Below are 15,960 nucleotides of genomic sequence, written 5' to 3'. Positions count from 1 at the left end.
TCTCACTCTCTGAGATGACTGATAAACCAACGATCATCAACAAGGAACTATACATCTTGCAACAAAGACATCGTATATCTAGTATGCGTGGCCCTTTATTTGCGAAGTCTTACAAGTCTTTTTCAAAGCAAAGACCGAGATGTAAGTCAACAACGCGAAAAATTCTAGAATGCAGGTGGTGCGCTCAATTCCCTTGACTACGGTGCTATTGAGGGGTATAGAATCAGACAAGCAACTTCCAGAGGAGGAAGTGATCCGGACCTAACTCAATTCCCCCTCAATCTCCGCTGTCAGAAAATGGCCAAGCATTATATAGAATCACACAATACTTCATTTATAAGTGACCATGTCAAACTTATAACGGTTGCTAGGAGGACGAACAAAATTAGAAAGAGTACGACACAAAATAAGGAGTGTCAAAGTCTGCACCGTGAACTTTAATTTGTTGTGAGATATAGCATTAGGTAAGAAGCTGAAGGGCACACTGGTGGCTTACTGCTCGTGAATAGGTCATGTGCGCTAGTTGTGCCCGTGATTTGGCCCAACATGCGGCCATGCCTTCGCCGTGACCCAAGCCATGTCCCAGTGAGTGAGCTCATGACCAGGCACATACTCCAGGCACAAGGAAGGCGTCAGAAAAAATAATGCAAAATTAAAGGTGTTAACTGGTATAAGTGAGACCGGGTGAGACAAAGTGTTGATATAAGTACAAACTGATTATATCAAGTAATGCTGTGCAATGTTTCTATTGGTTAGTAAATGAATATGAAAAGAGAAAGTTTTATAGTGGTTCAGTTTGACGTAAACTTACGTCTACTCTCTCACACTAATAGCATACGAGCTGGATTCTACTAGAAATCTTCTTGAAATTACAGTAGAATGTGCATTTCATGCTTTTTATTTTTCTTATTTGGAAATGCCGATGTTGTTTTGAGCTATATTCTATTTCTGTTTTTACGTAGAAATCGTTATCACTAATATGTAAGCCATCATCAACAAGAGGGCGAGAGATGCAAAACAAAAAAAGCATGAAATGCAAGAAATGCACAACGAAGACCTATTTTTGTTTTATTTTTCCTTTTTGGAAATGCCAATGTTATCTCGAGCTATATTTTGTCTATGTTTTTACGAAGAAATTGTGAACATAACTATGAAACAAAAGTTCACGTTGCACTTGAAACGATAGTGATTTTGGAGAAGATTTTTCCTATCCGCGAAACACGGAAGAAGATTAGACAAATTCCCCATGTACATATAGCATGAAACACGAGTCCAACGCTATCAGAAGTTTGGTCGAACAGTACATATGACTTTACTTATTATTTTATACGTAGGGCGTTACCTTTTCTTCTTTTTTGTTCGATTTTTGGGTCCTCTAGCATCAAAATTTGTTTTGCATCTCTCGCTCCCTTGTTTTCATTGATCGATTCGTGGTAATGTAGCTTTATTACATATGGGGAAAACATTATTTTAAAATATGAATTTGAAATTGCTTGATAAATTCTATAAATATAATAAGCACACACTCGATAACCGCTATGGACCTTGCTATCCTGCTGATTGAGTTGTTGGATGTGGTAGTCAAGCATTTCCAAAAGACTTTTCCTATGCTGGCGCTCAAGAGGAAAGTTTGATCTGCTTTAATTGATCCCAATTTTTGATTGGTTATTCCACAATGACTTAGCTTGATTCTCTTCTCGATGTCTTACATAGTACACCAATCTCATTTGGATTGTTGATCATGCGTGCTTCTAGACTGGAATGGCTAAAGATAGATGATATATAGGTGATAAGTTGAGTCGGGTAAATCCGACGAGGAATTCAATGAAGAGACCTCTACTTAAAAGTCATCCTATTAGAAGAGGCAATATTAAAACCACCAACTCAAAAGATTATAGACCAACGAGAGTAGTTTGACCAAAGTAACATGTGGCCACAAGATCTAACGTGAAAAGATAAAATTACTAGAGAAATCAACGAAGAATGATAAAATAAAAATACTAGAGTTTTATGTAATTCAGTTTGAGTGTTGCTACCTATTCTAAGGGGAAATCCTGTATTCAATAAATCCGTTATGAATCCGGTAAATACAAAGTTTACATTGAGTTTTTTTCAATCTTAAATTACACCAAAGATAAAACTCACAAGTGTTACCTCATAATATCACATTCAATGCAGATTGCACTAGATAATTCCTTCACAAATTTTCTCTCTCGTCAAACTCTCGACATCTAATCATTCTACTTCTCTTCCTATTTTTTTTCTTTTTATCATTTTTAACTTTTACATGGTACATACTTCTCTGAAAGTCCAAAAGCAATACTTAGCTTCGTCGAAGTTTCTGTATGCTTAGCATAATCCGTTGCATTTGGACACTGGACTTTTATGATGGAATTGAAAGTTAAAGTGTGAAATTAAGAAGAAAGTGGACTTTTGTCATGGTCGCCAGAATTCTAGTAGTTTTCTTTAATTACTCAAAGTTCTATATGGCTTTTCCATCAAAATAATTTAGTCTACGTTAAATAATTCAGTCTTCCTCCCCTCTCGTTCTTATTATACTAATGGACTTACCAATTAATAGTCATTGTAACATCCTCAATTTCGAGCCCTTTACATGGAAAAAGAAAAGTCTAAACTTGGTTTCACCAGTTAAGCCCAATTGTGTCTGCTTCCTCCGATCATGTCTTAGGCATGAACTCCGAGCCAAATAAGATAGTTGATCATGGTCAAATTTGATTAGTTCAGGATGACAAGGCTTTCAGAACTTAGATATTTTCCAAGTTGCATTTAGTGCCTTCGTCATGTAGTAAATTAAGGAGCATGGACACTTGGCACGTTGGGGCTTTACATTAGAAGATAAGATTATATTTGAATTTAAAGTCATTAATGAAGGGGACACCTCAGCCTTAGATAATCAATTTTTTTTTGGAAAAACAAGTGCGAACAAGTGCGAACAAGTGTGAACAAGTGTGAACAAATGTAAATGTATTAAATAAAGTGGAGAGAAAGATATCCCTATAGCCTAGGCCCATTAATATCCTAGGATCTAAGTGTGAATGATAGACTTTGGAATCTACAAATGAGAGGCCACATGCAGAGAGAGAGAGAGAGAGAGAGAGAGAGAGAGAGAGAGAAGGCCAAGACAAGTCTAACTTTGGACCAAGACAAGTCTACCTTATCTCTTTTGGACATTAGCTAATAAATAACTGAGACAAGTGTCCAAGCTAGTATAAAGCCTACTTAGGATCTTGGGAGATAAGATTGTACAGCTATGGATGACCCTTGATTCAAGGCCAAGTGGGAACACTCCTCTTTTCAACTAGAATTTACCTCATTTAATTTTTGAAATTTCTGGACATTTGTTATTTACCAATTTTACAGAGTTTTTTATGTTATGAATTTGTAGAAACTTCCTTCATGAAAGTTGTTCTAAACATCTTGATATATAACAAGCTTAAATTTCATATTTTTCTAAGTTGAAATGGTTGGGACGAAGGCCCAATTGATTACTGTATAGAACCTGCCTAGCATAGTGAAAACGGTAACCGAGTTGCTTTCTCGAATTTTCATAAAATCTTCCCTTTAGAATTTGGATATTCTTCTTTCACAAAAGTTTTAAATTACATCCATATCTATAACATATTTTTCAATGAGTTTTGTGAAGATTTGGATTTCGAAATGAGAGTCTCTCTCTCTCTCTCTCTCTGACCGTTGAATCTGCTCGATGGATGAATTTTTGGGTTGTGTTCAATGAATTGCTGCTCTAACCACTAAACGAATTTGGCTTGGATTCCTCATGAAAAATGTTTTCTAAAGTCTTCTTTACAACATACTAATATTATATAATTTTTCGAGTCTGTTTGATAAGGTAATGGTATTAATTTTGAAAGTTGCTCAAAACTATTTTTGCCTTAGAATGAGAGAACCACATGCCCAACTTGGAGGGGAAGGGAGCTGCACACCTAATTAGAGGAAGAAGCCAATCTAGAGTTTTCTTGGTTTGAAGATAAGAATGTATTAAATGCTTTTGGAAGCTAGCTAATTAATGAGCTTAATAAGTCACACCTAATTTCTCTGAAAGATCGTACGAGATCCGTGAAGGACGGGAGTTGTGATGGAAGAAAAAGTGACATTAAAGTCCCGTCCCCACTAGAAATGATAGTGATTTATGAAAAAATTCCTCCACTCAGGTGAAACACGGCAACAGAAGAAGATTGGACAAATTCCCCATGTACATATTGCATGAAACATGATTCCAAAGCTTCATGCCTAGAAATCCCCAGGCATATTTCCTTGACTCCCACCAATATAGCTTGTCATGTTTGTTGTCACGTAAGCAGGTGGCATGAGGCTTTCGGGATCTCTATATATATTTTTTTTTTACTAATACGACATAGGGGTCTCAACTTAAATTGGCAAAATATAACTATGAACGTTAATAAATTGCAATTTCATTTAAAGATTTGGAAATTGTGAGTGAAATAACCAATAAGAAATATATTTACTTATGCTAGTTTTCCCCATCAAATAATATTTTTCTAAATTGGCGGATCGAAGGTTGGTCCTAACAATTGGGAAAATTGTTCAAAAAATCCTAAACATATTGCACTTTTGTCAATTTAATCTTAAACCTTTCAATTTTGCTAATTGAGTCATAAACATTTTCATTTTTTTTTGCCAATTGAGTCAATCCGACCATTTTTGACCGAAATTCACCTACGTGGCACTTGCGGTCAGTGAGGCCAACACTTGCGTGGGCCACGAATGAGGCTCGCCCTCACCAAATTTGGCGAGGGCGAGCCTCACCCAAGGCCCGTGAGGTCGTCCCTCCTCAAGATCTGGCGAGGGCGACCTCGCGTGAGGCCGGCAAGGCTAACCCTTGCGGCCTCTGGTGAGGGCAACCTCGCTCGAGGCCAGCAAGCTCACCCCTCACTTGAGGCTGGCGATGTGACACCCCTCGACACGGCCCCCTATCTGCTAGGGTCGCCACAAATTACTTACCTTTCACTTGCCCTAATAACATAACACTCTGATACCATTTCAATGGCAGCGGGTTCATAAATCCTGGGGGATCGTATCATCTCAATCGGTCCTAGCACAGTTTGTATAACGGAAGCATACTCGACATCTCCCTAACCCATACACAAACTAATTAATACAATGCAATGCACACCAACTACAACCTTTCATATATATATATATATATATATATACACACACACACTTTAGGGCCAAATCACTTTTATTTACATAACTAAGATGGATTTCACAAGTCGGTACAAAAAGGCCAGGACTTTAACTAAGCTCGGCTAAACCCAAAAGAACCCGACTATACATCAATCCATCAGCTAGTGTCGGCCATCCCAAAAAGTGTCAACCTCCACCAGTCACATGCTCCTATCACACCCATCCCGGTGCATCGGTCGGTGGCGGCGGCAGCATCTCCATCATCCTCCCATCTCGACGAACATGGACGGATAGAAACTCCTGTACTACGGGGCCATCAGGTAAGCCCACATCATACATAACCAAAACACAGACGCGGATAAACACCAGACCATGAACACCAACGCAGGGGTGCTCTGAGCACTTGACCTCAACATTAGACGATAATCCATAAAATGTACCACGTGTGACAGGTGATAGAGGCATCTCTCAATATGAAATGTTAGTCCCCAAAGGGGTGAGTACAACCACTCAGCAGTAAAGATCTATCAAACTACACAATGCAACAAGCAAGACAATCAAAATATCACGAGTAAAGCACATATCATCCATGCTATCGAGCATACATCATCATGCGGTCGTGCATATATTGCCATGCAGTCATGCATATCTCACCATGCCATCGTGCATATACCACCATGCAGTCGTGCTTGTATTTCCATGAGGTTCATCCCATGCCATATGCACATACATGCGCATGATTCATATCATCCATACAACCATGTATACATCCCCATGAGATCCATTCAAGCCTTCATGATCGCATTCTCAATGTCAAATAGCATCAATTTACTTTCATAAGCAGATCATGCATCATGCCATATGCATACACCCATGCGCATGATTCAATTTCCAGTTTTATCTTTCAAAATGATCTCACCATTTTTTTTCCAGGGATCAATGTTTGCATCCCTCATTTATCGCTCGCACCCAACCTGGCATCGCGAGGAACCTCCGGCACACAACTCTAGGCATTCGGCACACACACTCCGAGCATCTCGCATCCCACCTAGCATCACAAGGAATTGCTGGGGCTTGCCATGAAAATGGTTACCCTTGCCTTCCGGAATTATATACTGACATACCACCATGCATCCCCCTAGAATTACGTACCGTATACCACCAGGCATCTCGAAACTCCTGAGGACCCTCTGGCACACACACTCCGAGCATTCGGCACACACACACACACTTCGGGCATCCCGACACTCCCGGGGCATCGTTGGCTCACACCTCCAACGGTATCATTATCATCACAATGCATATTCTCATATATATCTCATTTTCAATTTAACACTTGATGCAACGATGTCAGAGGTTTAAACCAGCCTTTTTGATGTCATGTGATATGCCAAATGTCACCATATATGCAATACAAATAACACCCAAAATATCACACTTCATAAAGCAATTCATTTGTTCTTGAAAATGGAACAATTTTCGGGTAAAGCAGAATGTACCTTCTTAGTAAAAATTCTTGGAAACTTAGTAAAAAATCTCAATAAATTCTGAAAATTTAACATGATGTAAAAAATACCTAGAGAAAGCTATTTCATGAAGAACACCATGTCGAAAGAGCTTCATACAAGTCGCTACAGTCCATACATCATAGCAAAAGGAATTCTAACGCCACTTTTGCACAGTTTCGGAAATAATTTCTATTTAGCCCTTAAATGAACTCCGAAAATTCTTAGATTTTAATATGTTATAAGTAAGAAATAGAGGTAAAAGTACCGTGAAGAAATCAAAGTCTAATTCCTTCTGTATTAAAAGCTATAATTTTTATAATTCTCCCTAACTCTCGGTTCACTGTCCAGATTCATCCTCTTCAAAGAAAAATGGTTTTCCCTGATCATTACTTGTCCTTTTATTCTCAAATTTTAGTATGTTACTCCTCAAGATATAATATAAAAATTTTATCAAGGATACAAGATCAAATTTCAACCGTATAATTTTATAAAAATTCACATAATTGCACTAGATCAACATAACTGTTTCCAGATCTACTTTCTTAAAAGAAAATGGGTTTCACCGACCTATACTTGTTCATTTCCTCTCAAATTTTTATATGTTACTCTCCAAGAAGTCCACTACAACTTTCATCAATAAGTCGAAGTAAGATTCCAACTAAAACATTGCATGCAACTCACGAGATCACCAAAGGTCGGACTGTTCCTACATGCAACAACTCATTTGGAAAAACTACCACCATTCACTCGAGTTTCCAGCATTCAACATCACAACTTAAGCATTTCCAGCATTTAACATCACAACCACAGCAAGCAAAGTGTAGGCTAACGGACTCTACTTGCCTCTAATCCAAAGAGAATCACAGCAAGCACACGACGGGGCAAGGCGGGTTCGACGGCGGGACTAGGCGAACGCATGGCAGCAACAGGCTTTCTTCTTCCCTTCCTCTCTATCCCGCTCGCTCGGTTTCCCTCTCTCTCGCACGACGTCTCTCTTTCTCTCTCTCGGTACTCCTCGCTCACTCCGCCCAATCTCCCTCTCTTTAATTTTCTTTCCCATTCATCATTAGCAATCATTTGATTTGCATGGAATTTTACACTTGGCAAGCTCCTCTTGCCACTTGGCATTTTTCCCATGCAAGTTGATGGGCCAAATGGGCCGGGCCTCTCCCTCTCCTCCTTCGGTCGACGGAAGCTCCTTTGAGCTTCGTGGGCCAAGCTTCTTGGCCCACTTTGGGTCCAACACTTTTTGGTCTAAAGTCCAACTTCTAAATGGCCCAAAAATAATACTAAATAAGCCCATAATTGCTCTTAACAATTTACTTTAAATCCCCACTTATATAAATACCAAATTACACTTATTCACTTGGCCATAAAACTTTGTAATATAATTCAATGAAAATCCAACTTATAAAGTTCATGGCCAAAAACAGAATTTCCTTATCAATTTATCCTTTAATACAAATTCTTAATCACACATGGACATAGGATATATTTCCAACCAAATAATTGTCCATTAAATGCTCGGCCTTGATTAAATTATAATCTATTAGCCAATGACCATAACATAGTCCGATAGCGCTTCTATCACCTATTCATGGTTCATAGCATATCTAGGGGTTGTCATGAAATTCTAGGATGCCACAGGCGAGGCCGACCCTCGCTTGTCGTAGCCTCTAGCCGGTCGCCGAAAGATGGGTGACCGGTAGAGAGGAAGAAGAGAGAGAGAGGGAAAAAAAAGAGATAAGAAAACAATAAAAAATAATAAATTTTATCCACGTTAGCACTAGCCGTGCTATGTAGGACAACCAGCATCCACGTCAGTGAATTTCGGCCAAAATTGGCTGGATAGACTCAATTGGCAAAAAGTAAATAGGTTTAAAACTCAGTTGACAAAATTAAAAAGTTTATGATTCGATTGACAAAAATGCAATAGGTTTATGACTTTTTTGACAACCCCTGGCAATTAGTTTCCATTTTCTCAATACAAGCAAGCAGGAAACCCAAGCAACCGTAAGCATGGGATTAGAATATAACAGTCAATAGACGTCTTCTTTAATTGATTTTTTCTTCTCTTCGCCTGGTTTAGAGTTGTTCAAAGGAATAGTATGCGACTTCAATGTGTCAATAGCTAGGGAAAACAATAATAAATAACAATATCGATAAGAGTAATGAATTAACAATAAGAAAAATAAGAAAATGGCCAAATTACTCACGTGGATTTTCACCTCCATCCCCCAACAATTTATGCTATTCAAAATGACATTCCCAGTTTCTTTTTTCTCAAGAAAAGAAGTCGTTTCGAGTTGAAATAATCTAATTCAATTTAATTTCCAACTTTTTCTATGCTTTTGTTACTCGATTTTGGTGTTGGTTCTGCATCAATCAATAGGCTAGCAAGCTTTCATTTTTTCAGACTACCGTCCCTCTCGTTCTCATTAGATGACTTTGTTTAATCGAACCGATGATCATCAGCAAAGAGAGATAAGACATCGTCTCGTGACCAGGTCTCCCATCACAACTTGTGCAAAGACTTTTTAAGTCTTCTTCAGAGCAAGGATTTAATATTGCTGAATTACAATCCCGACTTGCATTAAACTAATATGAATTCGTTGCCAAAAAAGAGTAAAATTTAACAAATGCACAACAAAGTCCTTTCGATTTTTTTTTTTGGAACTATATTTCCTCTCCATTTTTATATCATATATATATAAGCTGTCATCAAGAAAAAGAATTTTAGCACGAGGATAGGCACCGTTGGATAAATCTTATCCGATCATAAAGTGACTACCATTTCATTTTTTATATTAGAAAGTTCAGTTCAAAAGTTGAAACTAATGAATGGAGAGGTTCATGAAATAAATTAGGGCAGGGCGTGACCCCAATGTTATGTTAGAAAATCCAACTTAAAAGCCTAAATTGATTGCCTCATTGGGAGTCTTTGCACTCTTCATGTGCTGTAAGAGCAAGGAATGTAGAGAGCATCCCGACCACATATATACAGAGCAAGAGAAACGGAGACAAATTATTTCTTACCTAAGCTCTCACAGTTTGATCAAGTTTGACTAGAAGCCTTACTTGTTCGATTTTTTGATTCGATGGAATAATTGGGTTGCGTCTATCAAGAGCATCCCGACCATACCCAAATTGGCGAAATCTGACAATTGGATCGGAAGATATCATATACATAAATATCTATAATTTGATTGGAATTTCGTAAGCTTTCAATTAGGTGGCACCGCTTGAAAGTTGAGTTTGCGAGCTTTCCGGATAATCATGAATTACTTCAATTAGATCTAAGACGAGACACCGCAAATCAAAGTTTGGTCAATACTGGGTAATAAGGATGAAACAAGAATAGGAACAATGTAAGGCCACGGGGCTGACAAAGAACTGAATGCCAACTCCCACAGTCTGGTTGAACTTGAACCAAACTGAGGGTGAGTCTGCTTTTAGTTTACTGATGAACAACCGAAGTTCATCTGGTATAGTCGTCAAAAACACAGGTCGCGCTCGTGCGTTGTATTCCAGTTATGAGATTGGGATCCTCGCACTTCCTAGAAACTGGAAATCACGAACTTTTCGTCGCCATGAGAATCGCACAAATACTAATGTCAGACAGAGGAGATACATGCGTTTGAAGTTGTGCGGACAGAATTAGCTAATGGCTCATAGTTTCCAGTATTGGCAAGACTAGAGGTGGCGATTCCAATGGCGGACATGAGAGCAAGGCTTAAATATGGCTGCAATTTAATGAGAGAAAGACGAAATCGACACAATGTGATGTGAATTAACTCTGAAACTAACAAGAATTGATGAGTTTTCACTAACTTTTAATGACAAGTACTTTGTAATCACATTAGGAATAATATTAGGACCATATAAAATGACATGGATAACCGATGCATATATAATGACAAGACAAGAATTGCTCAATAAGGGAAGCCTCCGATATTAGCTCATTCTTCCAATTTTATGCTCTCTAACGTATCGAACAGGAATGAACGATGTGCTGATAGCCCTCGAGAAACTTGTTGCATGCTCGGACGGTGCTCCGGTTTGGGACTCAAGCATGACAATGCGATCTTCATCATTAGAGCCACTTTTCCTCGCAAATTGCCCTCAGGGTATGGAATCCTCTGATCTAAAACTTCTTTCAGTGAGCAATGTGGGATTGTCGAATCGCTTGATGATGGTAGAGATGCGGACAAGAGAGATGATATGAGATTGCCCGGATGTCTTCCCATTATCACTTCCATTGCTACAACTCCGAAACTATAGACATCGCATTTTTCGTTCACTTCCCTTGTGTAGGCAAGTTCTGCAGAGAGAACAGCTCTTTTTCTCACTTCATCTTATCAACGCTTTCTAAATTGATCTTTTAGTCTTGTAGATCAAATTTAAGTAAGTAAAACCAGTTTTAGAAAACTTTGTATTTGGACGGAGCCTTAAATCTAAACAGAAAAAATAGGTACTAATCCTTATCCAATCATGTACTCATATTGTATCCTTATCCTGAGAAGAGGACTTTAGTACTCTTAACCATTTGAATCTCCTCTTTGTTCTTGAATGTTATTGTCTTGAAAAAATAATGTGTGAGAAGGACATAAACCGTTTGAATCTCCAAATTTTAGGGATTATAATTTCATGAAAGTAGCAACTCTCACCAACTCTTTGTCATAACTAACTATTCTCTACTGCAAATCACGTTATACTTTCTTTACATTTCAATGTGATCTGAATAATTCCCACTCACTAACAACAATAGTTTATCTTATCCTGACTTCTATTTCAGTAACTCTGCTCAAAGGAAAACATTTGAAGAACGTTGAATTTTATGTTAGGTATCTGCTAAACAAATGGAGCCAAATTATTCATATATCTTTTAAGTAGGATTTGTTGAATGTAGGGAACATCACATACTTAGGAATGAAAAGAAGTAAAATCTCATGGAAAGAATTTACCTGGAGCTGCATATCCAAATGTGCCTGCAAACGAAGTCCAGTTGGATGAATTGGGTTTTAGAACCTTAGCTGTGCCAAAGTCCGAGATGTGAGCTTCATATTCTTTGTCGAGTAAAATATTCTTGCTCGATATGTCTCGATGAGTTATTGGGGGATAGCATTCATGGTGCATATAGGACAAAGCATTAGCCACACCTTTAACAACATTCTCTCTCTTATTCCAGTCAAACATTTTTATTCTTTGTTCGCTCTTCAAAATATCCTCCAAGCTGCCCGATTCAAGAAACTCATAAACCAAAAACGAATAGCTCGAGCTCAAACAAAAGCCATACAGCTTGATGATATTTCGGTGTCGGGTTTCCGTCAAAGCATGAATCTCCCTTTCGAATGCTTTTCGACTAGCTATTTCAACATTCGGAGCTTCGTTGAGTTTTTTAACAGCAACAATCTCACCCGTCTGCAACTTGGCCTTATAAACTCGCCCTTGTCCTCCCATGCCAATGCAATATTTGGCATTAAATTCCTCAGTGGCTTCAATAATGTTCGTATACACCGTTCTTCCATCATAGTTCCATATTTCGAACATACTTTCACTGCTCGCTTCTATCAAGTCAGTCTCTCCTTGCCTTGTTCTTCGGGATGCAATGCATGAAACTGCCACAGCAAGAAACAAAGCAAGCAGACAACCAGAAGTAGGGAGTAAAATGAGCAGCAAATTTTTGTCTCTGTCTTTCCCTTTCGTCGCTGTCCTTGGACAATGCATGAGACCCATAATATTTCCACACAAGCCTTTGTTCTCTCTTACAGAAGTAATTTTAGCATTACGAAAGGCTGGAATGTTTGGTAAAGGACCTTCTAGCTCATTATATGATACATCAACAGATGTCAAGCTTGCCATATCATCGAAAGTTGGTGAAATTGAACCCGACAGTTGATTGTGTGAGAGATTGAGTGTTTCCAAACTGTGCAATGTTCCAAGTTGTCGAGGTATATCTCCAGTAAGCAAATTTTGACTTAGATCGATACTAAAAAGAAAGTGCAGATTGCCGATCTCAATAGGAATGCTCTGCTCAAGATTATTTCTGCTTAAATTTAGATACAGAAGTTTCAAACACTCTCCAAGCTCACTGGGGATTGAGCCACTTAGCTTGTTTCCTGCAACGTTAATTTTTTCAAGGTCAGACAATGCTCCAATTTCGCGAGGGATACGGCCTGTGAGATGGTTGCCGTCCAGCCAAAGCTCCAGCAGAAACTGCAATTTTGCAAGTTCTTTTGGAATTTCCCCGACAAGATTATTCGAAGATACATATAATTCATGTAGTTGAGTCATCTTTCCAAGATCAGGCGGTATTATGCCTGACAATTTATTGTCGGAGATTTTCAGGCTCGTCAAATTGCTCCATGCGCCAAATCTGGGTGGAAGCTCTCCGTAAAATTCGTTACTGCTCAACTCAAGGTAATTTAAGTTGGGTATGTGCCAAGAACATTAGAAATATTGTCCCTTAGCTGGTTATTTTGGAGCCTAACTCTATACAAACTCGTACAATTTTTCAGGCTTCTTGGTAGCGGTCCCGTGAAGTGATTGTTTTGGGCAGTGAAATTTTCAAGAACTTGACCGTTGCATATATCCGGGGGCAATTGGCCGACGAGCTGGTTGTCGCCTAGTCCTAGGTGTGCGAGGGATGTGAGATTGTTGATCTCAATGGGAAGAGAGCCTTCAAGGCTATTCTGACATAGAAACAGCACAACAAGGAGTCCTAGTCTTCCCATCTCTTTCGGAATTGGGGCGGACAACTTATTTTGGTCCAAGTGCAATACTTCAAGCTTGCTTAAGTTTCCGATACTAGAAGGTATAGGGCCGGAGATATTGTTTTCATAGAGGAGCAAGTCGGTCAAGTTGCCCAACATCCCAATCGTTTCTGGGATGGATTCTGTGAGATTATTAGAGTAGAGAGCAAGTCGAGAGAGAGATCTAAGGTTTCCGATTTCCGGAGGAATAGGACCGGAAAGCTTATTGTGGAAAAGATAAAGAATGTCCAAGCCACTTAAGTTCCCTATTGACGGCGGGATTGAACCTGTTAGATCATTGCTTGAAAGCTCAAAATGTATGAGGGCTCTAATTCCTCCAACTTCTTCAGGTATGTGGCCAGAGAGTTGGTTCCCATAGAAGTAAAGAAAGCCTAAATTGGTCAAGTTTCCTAGAGTTCTCGGGATGGATCCACTGAGGTAATTGTTTGATAAATCAAGCTCACTAAGAGACCCCAACATCCCTATTTCTACTGGAATGGACCCGATAAGATCATTGTTGAAAAGCCATAACTTCATCAAGCTGCTCATATTTCCAATGGAAGAAGGAATTCGACCGGCGATGCGGTTGTTTTGTAGAAACAGATAATTGAGAGATTTGAGCATTCCTACTTCTTGTGGGATGAACCCGGAGATCTTATTGTTCTGAAGATATAAGCCAGTCAAGTTATTCAAACTTCCTATAGAGCCGGGGACTGCACCAGTGATGTTGTTCGACGGCAATGCCAGAATTTCTAGAGACCGCATCAATCCGAGTTGGGTTGGAACGTGTCCAGAAAGGTGGTTTTGAGAAAAATCTAGGTAAGCAAGCTTGGAAAGATTGCCGAGGCTCGAGGGGATGTTCCCAAAGAGTGAATTGTTGGCAAGGTTAAGGGTGACCAAGTTGGGCAATAAGGAGAAATCGAGATCATCAAGCGTACCATGGATGGCGTAGCTCGAGAGGTTCAAACTGATGATGCTCCTGAGAGGATTGCAACCGAGTCCACGCCAAGAACAAGGGTCGCTTCCATTCCACGAAGATAAGATAGAGCGACTCTCACTGTTGAGCTTAGATTTCCATTTTAGCAGTGCCTCCGCTTCCTCAATTCTTGTTTGGCTGCCTGAAAGAGCAAAGGCCAATAGAGGAGAGCTTTTTGACGAAGTAGGACGAGACACTTCTCGCATAATAAGCATGAGAAGGACATGAACTAGGAAGAGCATAGAGAGCTGTTTTTGAGATGATGCCGCCATTGGACAGGATGTTTTAAGCTATGAGAAGGGGGCTTTTCTTGATTCAATGGGAAAGGGAGCGGCTGGGGTATTTGTAGTAGAATGAAGCGGTATTTCAAGCCATCTAAGACCAAGTCAATATCGACTCACACTTTGAGCTCACCCAATGCTTTGCTGTCCATGACAGCTCCCGATAGTTTTGGCTGTTCTGGATTGAGAAAATTAAAATCCGGGGCCATTCCAAGAGTGACTATAGCATATTCTGTCCATGGAAAGGAAAGCGTTATCTTCTTGAGCCCCCGTTAGCGAAAGGTCGGTCTAACTCAACTGTGAAAGTGGGAGTGTTGCCTAAACTCAATTCAATAGACCTATCCAGTCGCATAGCAGAAATCTGTCACAATTTCGTATCTACGATGAGTCCCAGTTGAGAAATAAGTTTTTCATTTGCGTGCAAAGTGATAAAACAGCGGCAGGAGAGCTTTTATTATCAAGAGCAGTGAAGAAGAGCCCTCAACATTCAAATCGAATAAATGCGGACAAAACTTCAACTCGCCTACATTGACTTCATCAATAGTAGGTCCAGCCGCTTGACTAATCAATACGAGGATATCGTTTCTTAGCTTTGTTCATTTCCCGGAAAATAATTTTCGGGAAAACATTTTTCGATTTTCGACGTTCGTTTCACGGAAAATGAATTCCTTAGGGAAAATATTTAGAAAATGAATCCCTTTGGAAAAATATTTTTCATAAAAGGAAAAAAGTCTTTTAAATTAGAGAAAATGTAAAACATTTTTCTCACTTGATCTCTCTTATCTCTCATCTCTACATATACTCAATTCCGCCTCATCTTTCTTCTTCTTCTTTTCTTTTTTATTCGAATTATTTTTTAATTTTAATTTTCTTTTTTAATTCGAATTATTTTTAATTTCATTTTTCATTTTTTTCTTTTCTTTTTTTCTTTCTCTTTCTTTTTGTTTTTATTTTTTTTTCTTTGTTTCCCATCTCCTTCTTTCTTGGCTAGTCGTCGGCCGTCGCTAGGTGAACCTTGAATTCGTCGATCTCAAGCTTGCGCTCGTCGATCCGGCGAGCCTTGAGCTCAACCTCGCACTCGCAAATTTGGCGAGCGTAAAGCCTCATGCTCTCGGCGAGCTCGAGGCTCGCCGGTGGCCGGTCGCAAGCCATCGCCGTGGCCGACGACTAGCCAAGAAAGGAGGAGATGGAAAACAAAGAAAAAGAAAAGAAAAAGAAAAAAGAAAAATAATAATAGATTTTAAAAATTAAAAATA

General features: G+C 39.2%; 2 protein-coding genes across 2 annotated transcripts; both read right to left on the bottom strand.

The window, feature by feature from the left end:
- Positions 1-10,541: 10,541 nt before the first annotated feature.
- LOC104451896 (MDIS1-interacting receptor like kinase 2) lies at positions 10,542-13,328 on the bottom strand. Its single transcript, XM_018875311.2, has 2 exons — positions 11,660-13,328; positions 10,542-11,016 (listed from the first exon to the last, which is right to left on the bottom strand). The coding sequence occupies exons 1-2, from the start codon at positions 12,987-12,989 to the stop codon at positions 10,655-10,657; spliced, it is 1,692 nt and encodes a 563-aa protein (XP_018730856.1). The 5' UTR covers positions 12,990-13,328; the 3' UTR covers positions 10,542-10,654.
- Positions 13,121-14,695, bottom strand: LOC108960257 (probable leucine-rich repeat receptor-like protein kinase At1g35710). Its single transcript, XM_039314521.1, has one exon. It carries the CDS (start codon positions 14,693-14,695, stop codon positions 13,121-13,123), a length of 1,575 nt encoding a protein of 524 aa, XP_039170455.1.
- Positions 14,696-15,960: the final 1,265 nt, after the last annotated feature.

This window comes from Eucalyptus grandis, chromosome 6 (genome assembly GCF_016545825.1).
Source record: "Eucalyptus grandis isolate ANBG69807.140 chromosome 6, ASM1654582v1, whole genome shotgun sequence".
In the NCBI taxonomy this organism is placed as follows: domain Eukaryota; kingdom Viridiplantae; phylum Streptophyta; class Magnoliopsida; order Myrtales; family Myrtaceae; genus Eucalyptus; species Eucalyptus grandis.
Note: the sequence above shows the minus strand (reverse complement) of the source record. Positions and strands in the feature narration are given on the sequence as shown.